The following is a 27,794-nucleotide window of genomic DNA, read 5'->3' as shown; positions in this document are numbered from 1 at the left end:
ATGATCAGCCATGATCATATTGAATGGCGGTGCAGGCTCGAAGGGCAGAATGGCCTACTCCTGCACCAATTTTCTATGTTTCTATGTTTCTAAGCTGTTCCTGAACCTAGATGTTACAGTTTTTAGGTTCCATTATTCAGTGCTCCAAATGGTTTTATACTTCAATCTGCAGTTCATGATAGAACAGAAGGGCTGGCTAGAGGGCATTTAAGAAAAGCTGGAACATATTGATATAGCCGGAAATACATATTGATGCGTTGGGAAAAGCCGAACATTAAATGTCTCAAAAAGTTATAATCTGTGATGGGGTGGTGGGGAAAACAAGATCATTTTAAGGAACCCAAAAAAACTAAAATGGAAAAATAGGTTTCCAAGCTCATTTTAAACTGCTCTTCAGTATGTGGAACTGACAAGCTCATTTATTTCACATCCCTGGTCGGTTTGATAACTGCCAAGAACATGCTTGTGTTTGGAAAGTAAAGGGTCACGGATTATTCATTTCACTTTCTTCATTTGTAGGTTTCGTGGTGTCAACTGCAACAGGAGTCAAGGAATTTTTCTGTTTCACCTACTCAATGTTCAGGACTTGTTAATGTCGAACTCCAATTCCTCAGGCACTTCAATTGCCGGTCATGCTCATAAAATATACATTTCTAATTCCATGGAAGCATAAAATACACCTTGTTGCACTGATATTTTTCAATAATTGGTGTTATTGCCGGAGATAATGTCAGGCAAAGGTGAGTGCAAGGAAATTAAGAAGTGGATTCCTTAATTAACTGCCAATTAATTTTGCAGCCAAGCTAAACTTGATATGTAAAATTCATGTCGCTGACTCACCATTATGTAAAAGTAATTTGGAAGGAATTTTATTGCATCCCTCACTCCATCAATACAAAGCTAACGGTATTGATTCATTCAAAACAAAACATATTGCACATTACACTTGTTTATAGTAGACCTCAGGTGGAGATATTCAGAGCAACAATGTCCAGCTGACCCAAAATGATGGTCCGAGTTAGGGCAACACAGTAGCGCAACAATAGAGTTGCTGCCTTACAGCGCCAGAGATCCTGACCACAGGTGCTGTTTGTCCAGAGTTTGTACATGCTCCCCGTGACCACATGCATTACCTCCCACACTCCAAAGACATACAGGTTTGTAGGTTAATTGGCTTCTATAAAATTGTCCCTCTGTGCATATGATAGAATTAGTGCATGAGGTGATCGCTGGTTGGCATGGACTTGATGGGCTGAAGGGCCCATTTTCACGCTGTATCTCCAAATCTAAAACTAGCTACATCACAGAACATATTCCCATCAGCTCCCCTCCACAATCCCACCCTTTTATGTTTTCTACTCTTCTGACAAATGTTTGGTTTGATTTGATTATTATTGTCACATGCACAGAGGTACAGTGACTCATGATTGAATATAGTTGTACAAGAGCTGGCAGCCATCCTAGACACCAGTAAGCGGCACTCCTAGACACCAGTAAGCGGCAATCCTAGACACCAGAAAGTGTGACGATAGAACACAAAAGCACAAGCAGAACGGTTGATTGCAAAGGTGCCACTGTTAAGCCCAAATATAAATCTGCCCAACTTCTTTTGGCAGATAAAAAGTCAAACACATTACCATCTGGCTCTGTGTTGCTTGCCCCACAATTTATACTTAACGAGTGATATCAGAATTAATTTCAGCTGACAGTTAAGGACAAAGTGGTGATTTTGAAAAAATATATCCATGGAGCAGCTACCTCACAGCCCCAGAAACCCAGGTTCGATCCCGAGCTTGGGTGCTGTCTGTGTGGAGTTTGCATGTTCTCCCTGTGGCCGTGTAGGTTTCTCTGGTTTCCTCCCACATCCCAAAGACATGCGCGTTTGTAGGTTAATTGGCCTCTGTAAATTTCCCCTAGTGTATAGGGAGTGATGTCAAAGTAGAATAATACTGAACTGGAGTGAATGGGTGATCAATGGTGAGTGTGGGCTTGGTGGGATAAAGGGCCTGCTCTATGCTTTAAATTGCAATCAATCCTAGCATAAATCCAATCAACCTACTGCTCCATATGCCAGCCCATGTAGAATGCACTGGTTATTTCATAAGATAATTTGTGGGCATTATCATACAATTTGATGAGTCCCTTGAGAACTACTGGAAACTGACAATTAGTTATTAGGTAATTGTGTATCTTCAAATCAGGATATCTCCCTGGGCATGAAGTACTAAGTGGATAACTATTTTTATAAAAATATTAGCAGTGGCACAGCGGTGTGGTTACTGGTTTACAGCACCAGAGACCTACGTTTGATCCTGACTACTGTGAGTTTGTACAATCTCCCTGTGACCTCGTGGGTTTCCTCCCACATTCCAAAGACGTACAGGTTTGTAGGTTAAACGGCTTCTTAGTGTGTAGGATAGAATTCATGAATAGGTGATTTGAACAAGGCATATTATTATCTGAATGGTGCCAGATTAGGGAAAAGTGGAGGTGCAACGAGACCTGGGTGTCCTTGTACATCAGTCACTGAAAGTAACCATGCAGGTACAGCAGGCAGTGAAGAACGCAAATGGCATGTTGGCCTTCATAGATTTGATTGGAGATGATCAGCCATGATCACATTGAATGGTGGTGCTGGCTCGAAGGGCCGAATGGCCTACTCCTGCACCTGTTGTCTAACCTGCAAATGACCATAATGTCTTTATATCGTGTATTTCATGAGGACTAGAATACAAAAACAGGGATGTTATACTGAGGCTCTATAAGGCGATGTTCAGGCTGCATTTGGAGTATGGTGAGCAATTTTGGGCCCCATTTCTGAGTAAGGATGTGCTGGAGATGGTCCAGAGGAAATTTACAAGAATGAGCGGGTTAACATATGATGAGCATTTGATGGCACTGGGCCTCTACTCGCTGGAGTTTAGATGGATGAGGGGGGATCTCACTGAAACTTGGTGAATTGTGAAAGGCCTGAATAGATAGGATGTGGAGAGGATGTTTCCACTAGTTGGTCTAGGACCAGATGTCATAGCCTCAGAATTAAAAGACGTTCTTTTCGGGGATGTCAGGGGTTATGGGGAGAAGGCAGGAGAATGGGGTTAGGAGGGAGGGATCAGCCATGATTGAATGACGGAGTAGACGATAGGCCAAATGGCCTAATTCTGCTCCTATCACTTTTAAATGTATACACTTTTGATCAGACTATTCTGCTTCAAACAAAGCACCGTGGCAAAAGCATGAGAATGGGGTTAGGAGGGAGAGATCAGCCATGATTGAATGACGGAATAGACGATGGGCCAAATGGCCTAATTCTGCTCCTATCACTTTTAAATGTATACACTTTTGATCAGACTATTCTGCTTCAAACAAAGCACCATGGCAAAAGCATGCCTTGCCCAGTCAATTTTACAAAGTCCTCCTGAAGTCATCTGAAAAACTGCAAAGACCATCTGACACACAAAGACTTAGGATGGGCAAAGGAAATAAAGAAGTGTGGTCTTCAACATGAAATTAAGGAAAGGTGACCATTCCCTATATTAACACATCATTAAAAACATATCCCTGCCACTTAATATACATGGTCATGTTTATTTTGTCAATTAATATTCTGCCTGTTGTATATCCAAGGAGCCATCCCACAACACAAACAAAAGATATATTTTGGGTGCCTGAGGTTTTAGACTCAGATCCCTTCAGTGTCAGGAAAGGAGAAAGCACCGTGGCAAAAGCATGAGAATGGGGTTAGGAGAAACCTAAGGAGAAATGTAGATTCTCCAGAAGACTTCGAAACATCACCTGTCCATTCCCTTCACAGATGCTGCCTGACCCTCAGAGTTCCTCCAGCATTTGCACTTTGCTCAAGATTCCTGCATCTGCAGTTCCTGGTCTCTCCTTTTATACCTACCAGCTTCATTCCCCAATGGGTGATTATCAGAGTGGTATCGTGTTTTTTCCTATATATGAACAAAATCAATCTATAGACGTCTGTGTGGCGCCAAACGACTGACAGCCCCGCCAACAGTCTGTTTTTTCATCTTTTTTTTACTTTTTGGTGCATTTTATAAGATTGTATAAATGTTCTCCGGTTTGTTTTATGTGTGGGGGAAATTTTGTTTTCAGTTTCTTACCTTGCCAGAGACGCGATGTTTCATCGATGGTGCTGGAGGCCTCCTCGGACTGACCTTGGGCCCCACAGCATGGCACGGACTTAATATCGGAGCCGATCCCTTGCCTGGGATCGCTCCAACCATGGCCTGCGGACTTACCATCAAGAGCTCGCAGTCTCGGGAGAGGCTAGTAGGGAGCTCTGACGAACGCAGAGGCTCGATCAGCCCCGACGCGGGTTCGATCCCGCCTCGATGCGGGGTTCGATCGTCCAGTGCGAGGGAGCTGACATCCCCCCGATGCAGGAGCTGGATTGCCCCGTCGCGGAGGGCCGAAAACCCCGCCGGTTACGGGAGTGAAGATCGTCCCATCAACGGAAGGCTCGAGGCCCCCGACCGCGCGGGAGGGCTAAGGGGAGAGATTTAACTTTTTTTTCGCCTTCCATCACAGTGAGGAATGTGGCGTCCCTATGGTGGATGTTTACGTTAAGATGTGTTTTCTGTGTTCTGTTGCTTTTTATTTGTTTGACTGACTTGGCAAATGAAACTCCTCGTATGTTGCAAAACATACTTGGCTAATAAAATATTATTGTGATTGTGATTATGCAAGCTGGGTTCTGAATATTCTACCATCATTAAGTCAAGGACTAATCACAATTTAAATTCAAGTTCTTGCTTGATGATCTAATAACATGGGGTTCGATGAATGGCGAAGTGAACAACATCATACAGTCCAGGTTAAATCTTACAAGCAAAGCAAACCTTTCCAGGCATGCCATACTCAGTGATGGACAATTAAACACGGAAGGAGGCAGCAAAATGATCATCCCCATTGTAATTTGAGGGATTCTACAGTGCAAATTAAGACTGTTACTATACATCCCTGGAGATGACCATGCACCTTTAGTGATATCTACCTCACCTCTTTTGGCTTCGAGGGCATTAAATCCACTTCTTTTTTACCACAGAGTCATAGAGTGATACAGTGTGGAAACAGGCCCTTCAGCCCAACTTACCCACACCAGCCAACATGTCCCAGCTACACTAGTTCCACCTGCCTGCGCCTGGTCATATTCCTTCAAACCTGTCCTATCCATGTGCTTGTCCAACTGCTTCTCAAACATTGGGATAGTCCCAGCCTCAACTACCTCCTCTGGCAGCTTGTTCAATACACCCACCACCTTTTGCGTGAAAAAGTTACCCCTCAGATTCCTAGTAAATCTTTTCTCCTTCACCTTGAACCTATGTCCTCTGGTCTTTGATTCCCCTACTCCGGGCACGAGATTCTGTGCATCTACCCGATCTATTCCTCTCATGATTTTGTACACCTCTATAAGATCACCCCTCATCCTCCTGGGTTCCAAGGAATAGATACCCAGCCTACTCAACCTCTCCCTATAGCTCAGACCCTCTAGTCCTGGCAACATCCTCGGACCCTTTCATGCTTGACAATATCATTCCTATAATAAGGTGCCCAGAACTGAACACAATACTCTAAATGCAGTCTCATCAATGGCCTATACAACTGCAACATGACCTCCCAACTTCTATACTCAATACTCTGACTGATGAAGGCCAATGTGCCAAAAGCCTTTTTGACCACCTTATCTACCTGGGACTCGACCTTCAAGGAACCATGCACCTGCACTCCTAGATCCCTCTGCTCTACAACACTCTCCAGAGGCCTGCCATTCACTGAGTAGGTCCTGCCCTTGTTAGACATTCCAAAATGCAACGCCTCACATTTCTCTGTGTTAAATTCCATCAACCATTCAGCCCACCTGGCCAATCGATCAAGATGCTGATGCAATCTTTCACCCACGTTTGTATCGTCAGCAAACTTGCTAATCTTGCCCTGTATGTTCTCATCCAAATCATTGATGTAGATGACAAACAGTAACGGGACCAGCACCGAACCCCGAGGCACACCACTAGTCACAGGCCTCCAGTCTGACCTTCCACCGTCACGCTCTGCTTCATAGAAACATAGAAAATAGGTGCAGGAGTGGCAGGGAATTCCATAAATTCACAACTCTCTGGGTGAAGGAGTTGGCTTCCAAGAAGCCAATTTGCTATCCATCCAACTATCTCTCCTTGGCTCCCATGTGATCTAACCTTCCAGAGCAGCCAACAATGCGGAACCTTGTCGAATGCCTTACTGAAGTCCATGTATAAAACATCTACAGTTCATCATGTCTGCAATTAAAAGTAGTCTCATAATAAATACCTCTGATACACTCACGCCATTATGAACATTCAGAATAGCAATAGGAATTCACCTCTACTGCATTCACACCACATGGAGCAGGTTTACTGTTTCTTTTTGTGTCTGGGAGACAAGAAGGGGAGTTATAATTTGCCAAGAATATCTCTTCTATTTAGAAAATTGTTCTTCGTCACTTTCCAGATCACCAACCATCACTCTGATGTTTTAACAAGTGGCTTCTAGACTGCTCCAGTTTCAGTAGCAGGATTTTTTTTTGTTTCAGCACTGTTTCCCGAATATAAAACTCTGTACATGTAGACTCATTAGAGTGCGGAAGCTTGGCTAATCATTAAGAATATCAGATTTAATTACAGTTGACAGTTACAGAAATAGTGATTTTGAAAAACATATCTTAGCATTAATGCAGTCCAACTACGGTTTAATTGCCAACCCATGTGGCACCCACTTATGTAATTTCATTATAGTTTCTGAGCATTATCATACAACTTAATGCAGTCCTGTGACAACTACTGGAAACGGAAATATTAACTATTTGGGGAGAACTGCAGATGCTGGTTTAAATCCTGCCTGTCATGAATTATCTCCTGCCTGTCATGAGTTGATGCACAGCTCCCAAAAAGTTATGGTGGACACAAAATGCTGGAATAACTCAGCAGAACAGGCAGCATCTCTGGAGAGAAAGAATGGTGATGTTTTGGGTCGAGATTTTGAAGCATTTTGACTCCAGCAACCTTAACTGTTTTGGAGCTGTGTATCAATTCATGACATGCAGGAGATAATATCAGGCTAGGAAGAGTGCAGGGGAATTAAGAAGTGTTTTCCCTAGTGAGGCAAGCAGCACCTATGGAGGATAAGGAATTATCAATGTTTTGGGCCAAGACACTGCATCAGAACATGTTGCTGCATTAGTTTCAAAAAAATTCTCCCAATCACAATGTTTTCACATATTTTTATGGAAGGAGATCTCTGTATCACCCAATCTTAAGAATCACTTTTATTACACTTCCAATTCCATATATTTTATTAAATACAAATACTATTCTTGGCGATGGGCCCTGTGGAACTCCATTTCTCACCCCCCACTGGTCAGTGAAACTATTTAATCTGTTTTGTATTTCCAGCTGCTTTGCTGAAAATTCTACATACTCTGACATTTGTCGAGTCTGCTGTGTGGCATTTTATCAGACCCCAATTGTCCAGGTACATTACATATCAACAGTTTATTCTGTCACTGTTTTAAATAATTCAAGGTAGACCAACCAAGACATTTCCTTTGAAATGTTAAGGAACTGCAGATGCTGTTTTAAACCGCAGATAAACACAAAATGCTGGAGTAACTCAGCAGGTCAGACAGCATCTCTGGAGAAAAGGAATAGGCGACATTTTGGGTTGAGACCCTTCTTCAATCTGAAGGGTCTCGACCTGAAACGTCACCTATTCCTGTTCTCCAGAAATGCTGTCTGACCCGCTAAGTTACTGCAGCTTTTTGTGTCTACCTTTCCTTTGAAATGTAATGCGTTTGCTGTATTTTTGGTTAGTGTTTTGCTATTACCGTTTGATTGATAATTTTCATATTTCCCTCCTCAGACCACCATTAAGCATTTAAGTATTCTTTTTGATGGTAGGAACAAAGATTGTTGTTATCTAGGTTATCTGTCACCTGGGGCTTTATGCTTAGTCTGTCTAGTTTATTAAAGATCAACCCTAAAGATCTTGACCTCCGACATTATGTCTGATAGAGGTGAAATAATTATTCAACACTTTTCGCTTTTACAATCTTGTCAGTTACCCATGCAGGCAAGAAGCCAGAATGCATAATTAATTTTTATATCTAACTTTTGAAAAAACATTTCCTAATCTTTTCATTTAATCTTTCTTTTTAACCACCCTCTACTTAATCTAGTTAATGAACTGAATCTTTTGCCTTGGTTTGAGATTTTGAGCTCATTTATCGCTCATGGTGACCTCGTTATGTTACAGATTATTGTTGATGGTTCAAAGCAGAATGGGGGTTTTTTGGTTTTTTTTTAAAAGAGACATCAGGAGAAATATTTCACACAGCTCACTCATCTTCCCACTTTCCTCTAGTTCTATTCTCATCTTCTCATTGAGTTTTATCCCCAATTACTTTACGCTATCAACATTCCGACACAGACAAAATCTGGAATTGCACAATGCTTATACTTGCTAAGAACTGGATCTTAAAACTGATTGCAATGAATAAAAGAGGGAAAAAAATCATTTTGGCACTACACTGCTTGCTTGCAGCTACAACCAGTTACACTTATCAGCTTTCAAATATCTTTCATTTTCTCCTAATTTACTGGATGCCGTAATCTTTTAATATGAAATGCTTTTGCGTTGCATTTTATTCAAAATCTTCAATTCAGATCAGATTAGTTTATTGTCACGTGTACCGAAGTCCAGTGAAAAGCTTTTTGTTGCGTGCTAATCAGTCAACAGAAAGACAACATATGATTACAATCAATCCATTCACTGTGTATAGATACATGATTAGGGGATAATGTTTAGTGCAAGGTAAAGCCAGCAAAGTACGATTAAGGATATTCTGAGGGTATTCAAAGAGGCAGATAGATAGTAGTTCAGCACAGCTCTACTTTTTTAAAGCACTGCAGATCATGTGCAGACCCGTTGGGCCCGCTCCTCCAACTGCTCATTCCACCAAACTGCTCATGTGCGGCTGCCATGTTCAAAGTTGTGCCGTTATCGGCTGAAATTAAGTTAAAGTTAAAGTGAACAGAGGACCCGTGAAGGCATTTGTAAAGTAGAAGGAAACTACCCGTGGAGCCATTGGGTCACCATTGTGAGGCCAGGCAAGAAACAAAATGGCTATTTTTTTCCTTCTTTTTTTTGTGACGTCGAATGCGACTGACGGGCAGGGAAAGTGGAAAAGTGGTTTGAAAAGTGATTTTTGTAAAGTTTAAAATGTCAATAACTTGTAAAATATACCAACAATCTGAACAAAACTTGTTTAATTTACATCACAGGACAATGGTAAGGAGGGCCAGAGAGGGAGGGGTGTGGAGAGAGGGGGACACAGAGGCAAAGGGAGGGGCACAGAGAGGGACACAGAGAGAGAGAGTGAGGGGGGGGTAGAGCTTGAGGGTGGCGCTTCATCAGAGGGGAGGGCTGGTTCCCGAACCTTGTTCCAGGCTGCAGGCAGGGCCTGAGTACGAGGGCAGGGGTGACATCACCCGCAGCGCAAGCAAGAAGACAGCTGGGATTTTTCCCCCCCCCCCCCAAAGGTTTTTCTGCAGCGACGGACCAGACCCGAAAGCTCTAGTACAGGGCCCGACTTGCTCGTTCTTCACTCGCAGCGTGCCGCAGTCTTCAGCTATGATCTTTGGTCTTCAGTCGACAGGGCGACTTTTGTATAACGGGAGGAGGAGGGAGGGGTGGGAGGTAACGTCAGTCACAGTGCGGGCAGTCACAGACGGCAGGCAGACAGGGGGTGCCGTCCAGTTGGGTATGGCTGCCCAGCCGGCAGCTGTCTGTCTTTTCACTTCTTTCTTTTATTTTTAGTGTGCTAAAAAGTGTTTTGTTTGGAGGTCTATTCCTTTTTATGCGGGGCGTGGGGAAAACTGCTTTTTCTCCGGGCTGCATCTTCGACCCGTCCTTGTGGCCTACCAACGGGTCTGGAGCGGCGTTTTCCCGAGGGGACCGGCCAGAACCTCGGCTTCGGCGGCGGCACAGCGCTGGAGCGCTATCGCGGTACGGGCGATGCCTTGCCCGGGTCGCCGCGCTGGAGCTTGGGAATGCTGAGACGGCAAGTGAACATCGTGGAGCTGCGGATCTGGAGCGGTCAGCCGTGCTGACATTAACATCGGGAGCCTGGGATCTCTCGCCGAGATCGCCAGTGGTGGAGCTCCATCCAGCGCTGCCTGTTGGCTTCGGAAGCCACGGTATCCAGCAAGGAAGCGGCCGTTCTAGGTGTCCCAAGCGTCTGAGAGGGTTCTCCCAACGCCGGAGCACCATCATCCAGCGAGAAGGCCTGTAACATCGGGCCGCCGTAGTGCCGACTGCAGAGGCTTCAATAGGCCCGACTATGGGTGGACAAGGGGATGGGGACTGGACTTTGTGCCTTCCCTCACAGTGGGAACCATTGTGGGGGGATGTTTTTATGTTTATTGTTAAATTCTTTAATGTTGAGTCTTATCTTTATTTGTGTGCTGCATGGCAAGTCAAATTTCACTACACCAATTGGTGTACGTGATAATAAATGTCACTTGTAGAACCATTGTCATGTCATCAGCGAAAAACAGCCATTTTGATTTCAAAGTTTGATCGGATTTGTGAAGATTTTTATTAATAACTCAAATAAAGCACAACATTTTCAGGTAAGCTGATTTCAGACTCCAGGGGGTAAATCTCTACTGGAATATGTAAAAAATTTCCCGTTCGTTTTTCGAAAAGATGTGAAAACACAAACAAATAAATACATACACACACACACATCCAAGATCAGAGCTTTATAGTTATAATAAGGATGTAGATATTAGGTTAACAAATCTGCAGCTGTGTGTAAGTTTTACCAGCCTTGAATACGAGACATTTCTTCCCAGTGAGAGCCTCCCAAATGACTTCAAAATAACTTGTTTTGGATTGTATGAGATCATTCGTCAGATAATCTATTGATTTTTCAGTCTCTTCAGCCCAAATAGAACCTCCCCCTTCAAATGTCACGTGTTATTTGACAATGTTGCAACTTTGCAAGACCAAAAGCAGCTTTCATTTCTACCTACTTTGACTTGTGAATAAATATATGGAAGTATTCCCTAAAACAATCTCTTAACACGATCAAGATTATCAGCATTTAACTATTTTTTCCCCCCAACTGACTAGCCAAGTCTTGAGTGATTTTTCAATCTCAAGTCCCATGATTATTTCGGATTCCTCACTACTCAGGTCTCCTATAATGTCAACCTTGTTTTCCACTTGGTCAAAAACCTCACTTTCCCAACCCTAATGTCTCGTTAATACTGATTAGTATTGCTTTCCTGCAAAATTACCTAACATAAGAAATATAAATTAAGAAAAAAACAAAATAGTTCTCATGAATCATAGAATGGGACAATTAATTTCAGATTGACATGGAAGAGTATTTAGGGGTAGATAGACAATATGCTGTATATTTGGCAGAAATAATGTACAAACTTGAGTTAGTGAAGCCATAGGTAAACATAATGAAAAAGTTAAATAGTACATTATTTATTTTTAAAAATTGAAAGGCGGCTGTTAAAATGCTGGCCTGTCTGTGGATACTTACTTGAATGGATGGGTTAAGAATGCTAGAGATTGGTTTGAGGTTTTAATTACAAAGAATAAAGAAATTATATCAAGAGATCCGATGGAAATGCTCACAAATCATTGGACGGAAAATGAAATTCACAATGAACGATACCCAAAACGCATTAATGTGGGATGTGGGCGAGTCGTGCGGATTGAATAGGCGGAACAACGAGGGAAAGTGGTAACAGAGGAAGGATAAAATTTCCTAATGCGGGACCAATAGGACAAAAAAAAAAACCTCCTAGAAACAGAGTTGTACAATTCATTATTATTGAAATACATTCACCCATTTCACAAAGAGTCCAACCACTGTCCCTTGACATCCAGTGGCATTACCATTGCCAAATCTCCCATCACTATTCTAAGGCTCATTGACCCGAATCTGAACTAGACCAGCCTCAAAATCAGCAGCTTTGTGAGATGTCAGGGGTCGGAAATCCATGGCGAGTGTTTTTTCACCCAACTCTCCCAAGCCCTTCTGCTCACTACAAAGTACAAGTTGAAGTACAAGACAAAAATGCTGGAGGAACTCAGCGGGTGAGGCAGCATCTATGGAGCGAAGGAATTTGGGTCGAGACCCTTCTTCAGACTGATGTGGGGGGGGGGGGGGGGGGGGGTGGGAAGAAGAAAGGAAGAGGCGGAGACAGTGGACTGTGGGAGAGCTGGGAAGGGGAGGGGAAAGAGGGAGAAAGCAAGGACTACCTGAAATTGGATGTCAATGTTCATACCGCTGGGGTGTAAACTACTCAAGCGAAATACGAGGTGCTGCTCCTCCAATTTGCGGTGGGACTCACTCTGGCCATGAAGGAGGCCCAGGACAGAAAGTTTGGATTCAGAATGGGAGGGGGAGTTGGGTCCTTGAATGGAGTCAAGGGGGGAGGTAAAACGACAAGTGTAGCATTTCTTGCGGTTGCAAGGGAAATTACCGGGGAGGGGGAGGTTTGGGTGGGAAGGGATGAATTGACCGGGGAATTATGGAAGGAGCGGTCTCTGCGGAAAGCCGAAAGGGGAGGAGATGGGAAGATGTGGCCAGTGGTGGGATCCCGTTGGAGGTGGCGAAAATGTTGGAGGATTATCTGCTGTATGTGACGGCTGGTAAGGTGGAAGGTGAGGACAAGGGGAACTCTGCCCTTGTTACGAGTGGGGGTGATGGGGAGTGAGAGCAGAGCTACGGGGTATAGAAGAGACCCTGGTGAGAGCCTCATCTATAGCCGAAGAGGGGAACCCCCGTTCCCTAAAGAATGAGAGATGCCCTGGTTTGGAATACCTCGCCTTTAGCCTGATTAAATACTCTTTGCATGCCTGGATCCTGAAAAATGAATAAACCTTTAGAGGTGCACATGTGCCATGCTCAAGGTTAATAACAGAAACAGGCTGTCTAGCTACAATTGATAAGGTCATAAGTAATAACAGCAGAATTAGGCCATTCACCCATTATATTAGGGATGTAATGCTGAGGCTCTACAAGGCGCTGGTCAGGTCAATTTGGAATATTGTGAACAATTCTGGGCACCATATCTGAGGAATGATGTGCTGACTCTGGAGAGGGTCCAGATGAGGTTTACAAGATCCCATGAAAGAGTTGGTTAACATATGATGAGCATTTGATGGCACTGGGCCTGTACTCGCTGGAGCTTAGAAGAATGAGTGGGGACCTAAATGAAACGTACAGAATAGTGAAAGGCTTGGATATGGGGGATGTAGAGAGGATGTTTCCACTAGTGGGAGAGTCTAGGACTAGAGGACTAGAGACGTTCTTTTTGGAAGGAGATGAGGAGGAATTTCTTTAGTCAGAGGGTGGTGAATCTGCAGAATTCTTTGCCAGTGGATATACTTAAGGCATAGATTCTTGATTAAAGACGTGTGTCAGAGGTCATGGGGAGAAGGCAGGAGAATGGGGTTAGGAGGGAGGGATAGATCAGCCATGATTGAATGGCGGAGTAGACTTGATGGGCCGAATGTCCTAATTCTACTCCCATCACATGATCTTGGAATGGCATGGAATACTTTGTCACATGTGACCAGGTACAGTGAAATTCTTTCTATGATCTTATGATCAAGTCTACTCCACCATTCAATCATGGCTGATCTATCTCTCCCTCCTGCCTTCTCTCCATTACCCCTGACATTTTGTCTTACCACTTAACCAGCTAAAACACAAAACATAATGCAGTAGTGATTTTGACGATATAGGTAGACAAAAATGCTGGTGAAACTCAGCGGGTGAGGCAACATCTATGGACTAAGGAATAGGTGACGTTCTGGTGACATGAAGGAATAGGTGACCCTTCTTCAGACAGTCATAGTTGTGAGTACTTTCCTTCCTTGTAGTACTTCCTTATTTCTAAGTACACTTACCTGCAACTATCATATTATAAATTTATACACACGACTAAGCTAATGATGCTGCAGCCATGCGAGTATGCAGCAACACTACTTTAAGTGTTGGAAGGAACTGCAGATGCTGGTTTAAATCAAAGATAGACAAAGTGCTGGAGTAACTCAGCGGGACAGGCATCATCTCTGGAGAGAAGAAATGGGTCAGACTGAGAAGGGTCTCAACCCAAAACATCACCCATTCCTTGTCTCCAGAGATGCTGCCTGTCCCGCTGACTAAGTGTGTGGTTCAATAACACGTCTGATTCAGACACAAGTACAGAAAGGAAAGACAGCTAGATGCCAGTTGTTCAGCTCGTTAGTAAATCATATTTATTAGTGGTAGTACACTATGGAACAGCAAAAGCACATCTTACAAACATTAATGAATAATATTTTACAGGAGTAAAATAACCTACACACAAAGTCTGAGTGTTACATCAAGTTAAAAGCAGGCTCTTGCCAAAAATGTCATTAAAAAAATCATTAAATTAGATTAAATAAAAACAGATACATGTTAAAAGTGCCCTTAAAAAGTTAGGAATTTATTTACCGTCTCTTTGGCTATGAACCTGTGGACCCAATAATGCTCACTGGTGAATGAATGAGGACTGTTTCTAATAATCTGCACTTTGGGGGAGTTTGCTAGGCTTTTTTAACACTTATTAGTCAGTTTCATAACATTGGTCATGAGCAAGTATCATAGTTAGGTGGTTAGCTAATAGGTCCCCATTTACTTAAAAATCATTCTGTTCCTGCATTTACTTTTATTTGAACACAGTGAAAGTAGCTCAAATATAAAACTAAAATCTTACCCAACCATAGAAATCTGATCACGTATAATTATTTTGTAACCCAAACTAACCCAAGATTGACACATGGATTCATGTCCCAAGTGCGAGAGTCAGGTTTTATTAGAAACCACCATGCAATCCTGTCATACTATGTTTATACAGTATTAATAAGTGTAACTGGGACCATACTGCCAGCAGTGGCAAGGCACAGGATTATTACATTTTAAGAGACATGAAAGAATCTAGGAATTTATTAGGATGCTGCAGGTTGCTGTGGAATCCAACATTTAAATGCAAAGCATCTGGGGTGGACTTCAGAATCACTATGAGATTCACTGAATGTTCAGTTTTTATTGTCTAATATCATACCACTTTATTAATAGAATATTTTGACACAAAAATGTAAATCCCCTTCCTATTGAGCAAGATAAAGTAGAACTTCAATAATAGAGCATCCATTTATTCAGAAATCCTGAAAGTCCTACATCTGGGCTCACTCCTTAGTCCAGAGTGCGAACCAGAGATCCAGAATGTATGGTATAAACTGGAGGTTCGGACACTTTTGGGACCAGGGTCCAAACTGTGGATCAGGTATGTGTCTAGATTTGGGGCTAGGGTCTGAAACACAGGTAGGTTTCTGGCTGGAGCCAGGTCCAAGTGCCTGTACATTTCCCATTTCCTTTAATGAACCAGGATCACTAGGAAATTTATAACACTGCTTTGTAACATGTCCAAAGAATAAAATTAAAATGTTTGGGTGTTAATATAAATAACATAGTCAGGGAAATCGGCTTGTTCTGTGATTCGTAATCCAAGAATGACTTCTTCACAGACTTGCTTGTTTGCAATACGTCTAAAATGTAGCAACTACAGTTCTTATCACTTTCCTATGCCTAAATGCTGTTAAGGGAGTGGAACAAAAGCACACAGTATAGTTATAATTCTGATCAAAGTATTCAAAACTTGGAATGTGGGGAAAGCGAGCAAACATGAGAGCATTTTATTAAAATAAATCTGAACCTTTAACACAGCAGCAACTGTCAATATTTATGCCCTGACATGAAAGGATAACAAACAATTCCTCTCATGTATCACAACTTGAAGAATAAGAGACAAATTAGTTAAAAATTACTAAATAACTAACTTTCACAGAAAAAAAATAACATTGAAATGTTAATGTCTCTACTCATTTCTCTTTCAATGTGCATCTAACACATCAAGACAATTTGCAAGATTACGACTGGGCTGTTAATAGTTGAATTGAGTTTTGAAACCCAGAATACACTGTAAAGATACCAAGATGGCTGTTTTTAAAAATTTCTTATCACCAATAGAAATAATGCATACCCAAACAGGAAACAACTCTCCCAGAGTACATGAGATTCCAAATTAAAAAGGAAACGATTTCCAATATCAAAAGTAATTCAAATCCAAAAGTAAACTGTGTTCTTGTCATAAGCTATTTCCTGGGCTAGATTAGGGATGCTATCCTCAGTGTTAGTCGCTAAAGAGTTTTGGAATACAGTTTATATCATGTTAGTTTAAACATAGGAAAGGAAAGAGAAACAGAAAGGGGGTTAAAAAGAAACTTCAGCTTGTTAAATTCAGAACGGAGCAGAGATGGCAAGAATCTGTGGACTCAACATGTTTGCACAGTAGAATTTTGTGTGGCTAATATTTTTTTTCGCTAATATCTACCAGAAGTTGCCAGCTGTCAGGTTATACTTCTGATGACACCAGCAGCTCTCTGGCATTTCTACACATGTTAGGAACCAAAATCAACATTTTTTAGGAGCCGCTCACTAAACTTTGAACCACAACAATGCACTGCCAAGCAAGGAGTCGCAAAATAAATTACCTTCTGCTGCATTCGCCCACTGCATTACCTTCTACTGCATTCACCAAGTAGAAGTAGTGAACTAGCTGAGACCAACCACATACCATTGAACAAAAAGGAAAGATATCACAAAACTTTCGTATCTAGAAAGGCAAGTCTATATATTTTTTAAAGTACAACTGGCTTCAATATAATCTTAGAAACATCCAAACAAATTCTGCTCTCCCTTTCCATATTTTCTTGTAAATGCCAATAAAATATAAAAGCTGTAAATAAATATGATCAAAGTGCTGTCATAACTAAAATTTATCTGGTTCACTGCTAGTGAGCAAAAGTAAAAGTCAAGGATAAATTATATGCTATTTACAAAAAGTTTGGAATCCCATGTAGTAACATATGGAGTTGGATAATCCAACGATCATAATATTGGTAGCATTTCAGATTAGTACTGTAAGAAAATCAACTTTTGGCACTTCGACTGTTCTGACAAATTGATTAATACAAGTTTCATTACTGTTGTTTCCATAACAGTTCAGTCATCATTGAAGTCAGCATTTCTGTGCAGTCCGGAAGGTCAAAAATTTGTATTCTGTTACAATCAAAAACACGCTCACCCAAACACAAAACCATTCTTCCTCCCAGATACAAAAGGTAAAGCCCTAACAAGGAACTAAGCAAGTTTGGAACAGTTGGGTATAAATCCAATGATTTAACTTTCCAAGTATTTTAAAAATAAAGTGATTAACAGTATACAATTAGCTTTGCTAAACTTCTCCCAATTCTGGTCTCGTAATACAATGCACAGCAGATTCCAAAACATTATAAAAAAACAAAGCAGGTGGCCAAGTGAAAAATGCTCTTTAGATCTTTAATGCTCACCAAAAGTGGAACTGGAAATAATTGGCAAAAACCTTTTTCAAGATGACACTTTCAGAGCTGTTGAGGCGTGTTGTGCAAACATTTAATCACTGAAGCTGCTCTCATGTGTTGAGAAGTGGGCTGAGTGATAAAAAGCTCCATGTTATGCTGCCAGACACAGATAATCAGATAAGGGTAGAGAAAAATGGGGAAAGGAGAAAGGAAGCACAAAAAGCACAGGAAGTTAGTGCACAGAAATAGACAACAGATTATTTAAAATAGACAAAACTTCCCAGAAACATTAGATCATAAACCAGTGAAGCACGCAATATACATACACTCCAATCTCTTCCCATTCCTCTACAGTCTCCAACTCAATTCCATAGCCAGCAACTGCCATTTGACGCTTCATCCAATTGCTAGATTTTCATATGCGAGTCTTGACAGGGTCAGAAAATGAAGATCACAGCCGAGTTTAATCTAAGTCACACATGTGTTTTTCCAGCTAATCGTAATCATGAACAAAGAAGCCCAACATCTCAATTTTCTGCACCGTTATAATGGCCAAATGTAGCTTCTGCTCAGCACATACCCTGTAGGCTTGTTTGTGTTTCTGCCTGACAAAGTTCTAATGCAATCCCAAGCACTGTAATACATTTGGATAGGGTGTCTATCTAAATACAGATTGAAGTGAAGTACCTATTTTTGGTTTTAGTATATTACAAAGCAGAAAATCAAATAAAATTACACCAATGCACTTATTCTCTTACTCGATGCTGAGAAAGTATAGCATATTTAAAACATGTAGTTCAATTCCACTCAAATTGGCCAGGTGCCCATGTAACCATCATCTGAAAACTTTGTTTAACATCAAATTAATGCAGACAGTATAAATACTGGCTATGACTCATCATTCACTGATGTTTTAAAACTTAATGCATAATTTTTTCAGTAAACTGTTTCTAAAAACTATCCAGGTTTTCTCTACATATAATTAATAAAATGATCATGGCAAGAAAGAAGATTTTAGACAATAGGTGCAGGAGTAGGCCATTTGGCCCTTCGAGCCAGCACCGTCATTCAATGTGATCATGGCTGATCATCCCCAATCAGTACCCCGTTCCTGCCTTCTCCCCATATCCCCTGACGCCGCTATTTTTAAGAGCCCTATCTAGCTCTCTCTTGAAAGCATCCAGAGAACCTGCCTCCACCGCCCTCTGAGGCAGAGAATTCCACCACTCTCTGTGAGAAAAAGTGTTTCCTCATTTCTGTTCTAAATGGCTTACTCCTTATTCTTAAACTATGACCCTGGTTTTGGACCCCCAACATCGGGAACATGTTTCCTGCCTCTAGTGTGTCCAAGCCCTTAACAATCTTATATGTTTCAATAAGATTCCCTCTCGTCCTTCTAAACTCCAGCGTGTACAAGCCCAGCTGCTCCATTCTCTCAGCATATGACAGTCCGCCATCCCGGGAATTAACCTTGTAAACCTACGCTGCACTCCCTCATTAGCAAGAATGTCCTTCCTCAAATTAGGAGACCAAAACTGCACACAATACTCCAGGTGTGGTCTCACTAAGGCTCTGTACAACTGCAGAAGGACCTTTTTCTGATACAAACCCCAGTTTACTGTTTGCTCATTATAGCTAGTATCCATGTGCCCCAAGGACATGATTTCTCACCATTCCCTACCACCCTCTAGGTTGGACACAGGGCCTGACCTCAACAAACCTAACAACCTCGGGAGATTGACTGACTATTGGGATACGAGGAACTGCGCATGAAAGTTTACAAAAAAGTCATCTGCAGTTCCAGCAAAACCAGCATAGGCTAACAACCTCAAATCGGTTACCTTGGCAACAGCAAGTTTAGAGCACACAACCAATTATTACCAAACCCGCAATTCCTTCCCCAGCTGAGTTACTCCAGCATCTGAGCCAATCTTTCAATTGCAAATTCTTGAATTGCATTCAAGTAAGCGCAAATCTTTTAAAAAAGGTTTTAAACTGACCATCCACATTTGAACTTTGACTTTTCCAAATTGAGGCAGTCCCTGCCTTTCCCCTTCCCAGCTCTCCCATAGCCCACTGTCTCCGCCTCTTCCTTTCTTCTTCCCGCCAACCCCACCCCCACGTCAGTCCGAGGAAGTGTCTCGACCCGAAACGTTGCCTATTTCTTTCGCTCCATAGATGCTGCCTCACCCGCTGAGTTAATCCAGCATTTTTGTCTACCATCCACATTAAATAACGCACTTTACTCCGTTTCTACTTATGTTCCCAAGTTGTAGGATTAGAGATTAATGTTCAATATTTATGCAAAACATTGTCTGACAGCCTGAAGAAGGGTCTCAAACCAAAACATCACCCATTCCTTCTCTCCAGAGATGCTGCCGGTCCGGCTGAGCTACTCCAACATCTTGTGTCTATCTTCAGTGCAAACCAGCATCTGCAATTCCTTCCTACACATACAAGTTTACCACTTCTGCACAGCATTATTTTTTTTTAAATTAGAGGTGATGACATAAGACAACTTCAAGTTTTCAGAGCAAAAAACATAACAGCTAACGCCCAAACAAATATTCACCATATTATTTCTTAAAATTAACTGGATTAGACACCAAAATATAGACATTAAAGCGAAAACGAAATCAAGACAATAGACAATAGGTGCAGGAGTAGGCCGTCCGGCCCTTCGAGCCATTCAATGTGATCATGGCTGATCATCCCCAATCAGTACCCCGTTCCTGCCTTCTCCCCAGAAGAAGCATCCAATTCATCAGAGTTAGAAATTAAGGGCAGATCCTTTCTTTGACATCTGTTTTTGGGTGGAGTTTCACAAAACATCTAATTTCCCTGCTCTGCAGCCCAATTAGCCATTGGTTGAGATGTGCCAGTCTCCGACATCTGTCACTGCTCATTGGGCAATTATAGCAGTTTATTGATTTGTAGGCTGCAAAGCACGTCCACAACAACAAAATCAAAACCTACTTTTAAATGAAAATGTCCAAAATATTCAATTATGAATAGCCTATAATTTCCCTATTTGCATTTATATTTGCTGGAATTCTAAGATGTATCAGGTGGTATATTATGGTCATAAGGGATAGGAGCAGAATTAGGCCATTCGGCCCATCAAGTCTACTCCATCATTCAATCATGGCTGATCTATCGATCTCTCCCACCACGCTATTCCCCCCCTTCTCCCCATAATCTCTGACACCTGCACTAATCATGAATCTATTTATCTCTGCCTTAAAAACATCCACCGACGACCTCCACAGCCGTCTGTGGCAAAGAATGTCACAGAATCGCCATCCTCTGACTGAGGAAATTTCTCCTCTTCTCCTTCCTAAAAGATCGTCTTTTAATTCTCAGGCTATGATCTCTGGTCCTAGACTCTCCCACTAGTGGAAACATCCTCTCCACATCCACTCTATTCAAGCTTTTCATTACTCTGTATGTTTCAATGAAGTCCCCCCCCCTCATTTTTCTAAACTTCAGCGAGTATTTAAAGTATTCAAAGTATTCAAAGGTTTTTATTAGTCACATTCACATACACCGAGGTGTAATGAAGTGAAATGCTTTTTAATTTGAATCTTTTTATTTGAATTTTGAATTTGACAGCAATTTGCATACATACAATGATAACAGACAGTGATAGTCAGGACATAATTGTACAACAGAATGTAAACGACCCTCAAAACTCTTACCCACCCTCGCCACCCGGGGACAAACAACACTCACATACGTACACATCCACCCCAATACGAACAGAAAAACCAAAGGAAAAAAAAAAAAAAAAAAATAGGTGGGAGGGGTTTGAGGGGATAGCAGCTGCAATAAGACAGAGCAGTGATAGAGGGCACTCAGTCCTCTTCCGAGTCCGGAAACAAGTTAAGAGAGCAAGTTCAGGTGTATCTAGGAATGTCTTGGTAGAGCCTTTGAGAGAGAACCTAAGTTTTTCAAGCTTTAAGTTGTAGAGCACTTCCTTGATCCAGCGGGCGTGTGTTGGGGGACAGGTAAGCCTCCAGTTAAGCAAGCTCAGTCTCCGGGCTAACAAGGTTGTAAAAGCCAGGACCCTCTTCAACGCAACAGAGAGGTTAGTGTTGGGAGGAATACCAAAAATAGCTGACAGTGGGTTTGGAGGAATAGTCTGGCCATATGCTCTGCTTAGCACGTCGAAAGCACTCCTTCAAAAGGTTGCTAGCTTAGGGCAAGACCAAAACATATGACTATGGTTGGCAGGGGATTGATTGCATCTGTTGCAGGTGTCTTTAGCAGCGGGGTATATTCTAGATAATCTTGCGTTTGTGTAGTGGACTTTGTGAAGGACTTTGCATTGGATTAGGCCATGACGGGCACATGTGGAGGAAGAATGGATCAAATCCAAGGCAGAGTCCCATTGCTGGTTTGTTAGTTTCGTATTCAGCTCGCCCTCCCATACAGCTTTTAATGAGGTACGAGGTTTCAATATAACCGACCCTAACAAGTTGTACAAAAAAGAGATGCATTTCTTCCGGTTGGGATCTAGAGCTAGGATGGAATCGGTCAGGGTTTCAGGGGGACGATTTGGGAAATGGGGGAATATCTTCTTCACAAAATCCCTAATCAGGAAAAAACGAAAAAGGTGGGAGTTTGGGAGGCTATAGTTGGACGAAAGCTCCGCAAAAGGCGAAAAAATGCCATCCTTGTATAGGTTTTTGATACTGCTGATGCCATTACTATGCCAGGTTTTGAATGCGGAGTCTGTACTTGAAGGTTTAAAGAAGGTAGGTGGTCGCAATCATCATTCATCCAGTACAGGATTTTTTGCAAGTTAGCAGCCCAGTAGTATCGCCTAAAGTCAGGAACTGCCAAACCGCCGTCACTCTTAGGAGACTGTAGTACCGTCTTTCGAATTCTGGCCAGTTTGCTCCCCCAAAAAAATTTAGATATTCGCCTTTCTAATTTATCAAAAAAAGATTTAGTGATAAATATAGGAACATGCTGGAAAAGATACAGGAATGCTTTTTGCCATTTTGCAGTACACAAAAGAATACAGACATAACACCAATGAGAGTCTTAAACACAAAGAACATCCCCCCTACAATGGTTCCCACCATGAGGGAAGGCACAAAGTCCAGTCCCCAACCCCAGTTCACCCATAGTCGGGCCTATTGAGGCCTCCACAGTTGCCTCTACGGAGGCCCGATGTTCCTGGCCGTTCTCGCCGGGTGGTGTTGCTCCGGCGTCGGGAGAGTCCTCACAGCGGCCTGGGAGCCCTGGAATGGCCGCCGCCGTACTGGAGGCCGCGGCTTCCGAAGCCAACAAGGCCGCGCCGGATGGAGCTCCACAACTGGCGATCTCGTCACGAGATCCCAGGCTCCCGGTGTAAAGTTCGGCGCCGCCGCCCGCAGCTGGCCGCTCCACAGTCCCGCAGCTCTGCGATGTTGTTCCCGGCGGTCTCAGCTCACCGGAGCTCCAGCGCGGCGACCCGGGCAAGGCATCGCCCGCTCCATGATAGCGCTCCAGCGCTGTGCCGCCGCCGAAGCCGAGGTTCTGGCGGTCCGCGACAGGAAACGCCGCTCCAGGCCCGCTGGTAGGCCGCGAGGACGGGTCGAAACTGCAGCCCGGAGAAAAGCTGCCTCTCCGACCAGGTAGGGACCCTGAAAGGCAGTTTCCCCCTTCCCCCCCCGCCCCACCTAAAAATGTCTAGACCTCCAAACAAAACACTTTAACTAACTAAAAATAAAAATAAAACGGTGAAAAGACAGACAACTGCTGGCAGGGCAGCCGCGCACAGGACAGTGCCCCCTTTTTGAGTACAGGCCCGGTGTTGTCAAACGCTCATCATCGGTTAACCTACTCATTCCTGGGATCATTCTTGTAAACCTCCTCTGGACCCTCTCCAGAGCCAGCACATCCTTCCTCAGATATAATGTCCAAAATTGCTCATGCAGTCTTACCAGCACCTTATTGAGCCTCAAAATTACATCCCTGTTTTTGTATACAAGCCCTCTTGAAATATTGGATACCAGATTAAAGACCATGCCTGTTAAAATTGTATGAAAATCCAAGGGTATGATGCAGAAGAATATAGACCTCGTGGGGATGTTATAGAATTAAAAATTGATATCATAGAAACATAAAACATAGGTGCAGGAGTAGGCCATTCAGCCCTTTGAGCCAGCACCGCTATTCAATATGATCATGGCTGATCATCCAAAATCAGTACTCGTTCTGGCTTTTTCCCCCTTATCCCTATCATGGCATATGTTATTAGAACAGTTGACAAACGCTTGTTTAAAATAGCTTCTGCAGAATATTTTAAATGAGAGGTAACGAGGCTTTGGAAATTAATCCCAGAGAGTGGGGCCTTGTTAACCAAATACAAGGCAAATAAAGGGCAGCAAATAAATTGGTCAGCGGGCAGTCCATTATCTACTCCGGACAGGAAGAGGAGGGAGTGGCCATGATGATGAAGGACGCTAGAAAGGCTCTAATGGCATGGGAACCCATCAGCTCGCCTCATCTCCTCAACCTTCAAAATGGAAAATGGAGTTGGATTGGACACACCACCAGGGGCGCCGGGGAGATGGCTGCCCTGTCGGCAGTCTGTTCGTATTGTCATTCTTTTTGATATTTTTTAGTGTTAAAACCTTGTTTAATGTTCTTCGGTTTGTTTTATGTGGGGGGAGGGGGGAGGGGATCGGGGGAAACTTTTTTTCAGGTTCTTACCTTGCTGGAGATGTGATTAATTTTCGGATCACATTCTCCGGACGCTCTGCGGCCTTCCATCGATGGAGCTGGATGCCTCCTCGGACTGACTTTGAGCCCTATCGCGGGGCGCGGACTTAACATCGGAGCTGATCCCTTGCCTGGGATTGCACCCAACGTGGACTTACCATCCAGCCCACGACCGAGGAAGAACTAAGGGAAGGACTTGAACTTTATTTCGCCTTCCATCACAGTGAGGAATGTGTAGGAGCCACTGTGGTGGATGTTCATGTTTAAATGTGTCTTTGAGTGATCTGTTGCTTTTAATTGTATGACTGACCTGGTCAATGAAATTCCTCGTATGTTGCAAAACATACTTGGCGAATAAAGTGTGATTCTGATTCTGACCTTCAGGAAACTTGCCATAAACATCACCCTGTAAGCCCTGAAATGGAATCACCAAGGAAAAAGGAAAATAGGTCGCCCCAGGAACAGCTGGAGAAGAGGTATCCAGACAGAAATGTCTGAGAGTGGGCTCAACTGGGGAGATCTCAAAGGAACTGCCAACAACCAAGTGAGGTGGAGGACATTTGTCAATGGCCTATGCTCCCTAGAGGAGCAAAGGGCTTAAGAAGAAGAAGAAATAAAATTGAGAATGAGTAAAAGGACAGAAGGGTGCAGGTATCTCAGAGCTGCAAACGCTAAAACGAGGGTGGATTTGACCTTGCTTCGAATAGGTTGTCTCCTCACGGTGACATTTATTAAGTCAGAGAAGTTGCAAAGGAAGGGTATGGATTAATTCACATTTAAAGCAATAAGGGAAAAGTAACCCAGTCAGATGGTTGATCTAATGATCCGGAAGCATGGACAATCAATTAAAAAACCATATACGCTTAAATCTGGAACATTTAAACGCCGTTAATTGAGTAATCTAGAATTTAAAACTTGAACAGTGAACATGAAAATATTGGAATGTGTTAAAATACAGAAGGAAATATTATGCTTATCCAATGAAACAATATGTAGCATCTCACACTGTATTACAGTAAAATTCCAATACGGCAGCACCTCTGGCATTTCTGGTGCCGGAGTGGCAGGTTTCCCAGAGAACTGGAAATTACTACCACTAATAAATCAACACATAATTCTTTATATAGATGTATAATACATTTTCGGTATTGAGAACATGGGGGAAAACTAAATCGTTTTAAAGCAGCATAGGACACGGCCCAAGTAAATTTAAAATGAGCACCGTAAACAGAACCAGATGAGCCACTTGCCAAACCAACAGAAATAGGATGATGGGTGATCGGAGTTTTACTGTATTACAATCAGCCCTTAATTGCCCTCTGAAATGGCTTAACTTATTCAGTTGTATCGAATTGCGACAAAATATTAAGTGCAAGTTCCCAGACATAAGAGGTGCTTCTGCATTGCCAATGAGGCCCCTCGCCACTGCCAGATGGATTACTTGCCATATAACTGCACTTGACAATGCCTCTGGAATTCTCTTTGCAACATTTTACAACATGATGCAAGTTAACACCAGTTTCCTAAATCGCCAGATTGTAGAAAATCAACCCTCAATATCAGGTTGCCAGTACTATAACTAATCCACAGCCATTCTATTCTTCTTCCAATTCCCAACAAAAAAAATCAAGTGATCATTACACTTCACCAGAACAATTTTTTTTTTTAAATTTTTTTTAAATCTGCTTTGGATTCAAGTTATGTATTTTCAGAAAAAAATAAAAATGCTATGCAGAAAGTGTTTTTGTAATGTTTAGTATATCAGCCACCTTTGAAAAGCTTTAAAATGATCTGTGACATTGCTGTCTAGAACATATTTTTATAGAACATTAGACCAAGGGGGACCCGTTGGGTCCCGTCCCCTCAACACTCGGTGGCGGGGTGGGCAGGGCAGCGGCGTCACACACACACTAACCACTCCCCAAACACACGGCTGCAGATGATTGAAGCAGAGTAATAAGATTAACCTGTTCACTGCCAAGATTTTTTTCACTTGTATATACTGACCCAAGTATACTCAGGGGTGGCACTGAACAGGTTAAGATGTTAAGTAGAACAACAAATCATCTTGTTTGCAAGAACTCGCTGATGTAGCCATAGGAGCACTGCAGGTAACCCGAGAAGATTCTCGCTTCAGGGGAAAAAAGTAATAGTGTGTCAGGACCTAACAATTTTCAGAATCACGCATACACAGGCCTGGACAGGTCAACAACCTACTACAAAGCTTAGAGGACAACATGATTTGGTCACTCGCTGCTCCTATGTTCATTATGATCACTGGAAGAGGTTAAAAACACTTGTTGAATCTTGCTCATGGGATCTGGAGAAAGTTGATAAAGGATTTTCATCGAAAGACAGCCTCCTTCTCAAGACAAATGAGACAACACAGCCAAAAAAGATTAAGCAAGGATTCTTGCAGAAAGCAGGGTTATAGAAATGTTTGGTTCCAACATACCTGTGCTATCGGCTTGTCCTCCACCATGCTCCCCATTGGGCAACTTCCCTGGTCCTTGTTCACCTGCTTCAGAACCTGTAAAATTTCACATGCTACAGTGAGTTACACGAAGGACACGAATCACAGTATTCTTAACTATAGTTCTCAAAATAGAAAATTTACATGTGCTAGCCTAAAATGGGAAGAAAAACAACAAATGGACTATTAGTGTCTGGAAAACCTATTGGCCAAGTCAAATAATATTAGCCAGGTCTTCATCATCCCATTCATTTATTTGTGATGGCTAGACGAGTCAAATCTAGTGTTTGTCAACTAGGTTGCGAGTCTGTAATAGGCGATTCTTTAAAAGTGCAAAGTGTTCCCTTTATTCCAACTTCTTTCTCTACCCACACATTTCTCGACTTTCACCTTCACTTTTGACTATTTCTCATATCAGTTATCCTATGTTGATGTTTCTCCAAGTCATGCCTGCAGTGCAGTTAAGAGTCACAGTGCTATATAGCATAGAAACTGGGTCTTCAGTCCACTTTTCCCATGTCGATCAAATTGGCATTCTGGGCTGGTCCCACTTGTCTGCATTTTCCCAAAGTCTACCCCCCCCCCCCCCCCCCCCCCATCCATAGATGCACCCAAATGTTTTTTGAAAGTCATAATTGTTTCCACAACTATAGCTTCTTCTGGCATCTCATTCCAGATATAGACAAAAACGTTGCCCCCGAGGTTCCTTTTAAACTTCTCCCCTCTCACCTTCAACCCTTTAGTGTTGGAATCCTGTATTCTGGGGAAAAGATTGAACATGACTCGGAGGATGTAGTTGGTTAGGCCCTGTGTATTTGTCGCATTTTAAAAACCGCCAATATCTGCTCTTTGGTAATTCATATTTTATCTACGATTATCACAACTCCTTTGCCTCTACTCCTTAGTTGCCACAATCCTTCACTCAGTAAAAACATTTAAGAAACATTAATTTAATATCTCCCCCATCTCTTGCGACTCCATACAAAGATGGCCATACTGATCTTTAAGGGGACCTATAATTTTCCTAGCCATCTTTTAACTCTTAATGTACCCGGAATCAAGCCACCACCCTAAATAATATTGACCTGTT

At 42.5% G+C, this 27,794-nt stretch overlaps 1 protein-coding gene across 16 annotated transcripts in view; it reads right to left on the bottom strand.

The window, feature by feature from the left end:
• The window catches only part of LOC129714874 (microtubule-associated protein 4-like), a 251,694-nt gene that overhangs the window by 159,692 nt on the left and 64,208 nt on the right, over positions 1 to 27,794 (bottom strand). For all 16 annotated transcript variants that reach the window (XM_055664734.1, XM_055664736.1, XM_055664735.1 and 13 more), the window contains one exon: positions 26,687 to 26,761. In XM_055664734.1, the coding sequence (XP_055520709.1) occupies positions 26,687 to 26,761 (75 nt within the window). The remainder of the gene's footprint in view (positions 1 to 26,686; positions 26,762 to 27,794) is intronic.

Source organism: Leucoraja erinacea, chromosome 43, assembly GCF_028641065.1.
Source record: "Leucoraja erinacea ecotype New England chromosome 43, Leri_hhj_1, whole genome shotgun sequence".
Taxonomy (NCBI): Eukaryota; Metazoa; Chordata; class Chondrichthyes; order Rajiformes; family Rajidae; genus Leucoraja; species Leucoraja erinaceus.
This window is presented reverse-complemented; position numbering and strand designations above follow the sequence as displayed.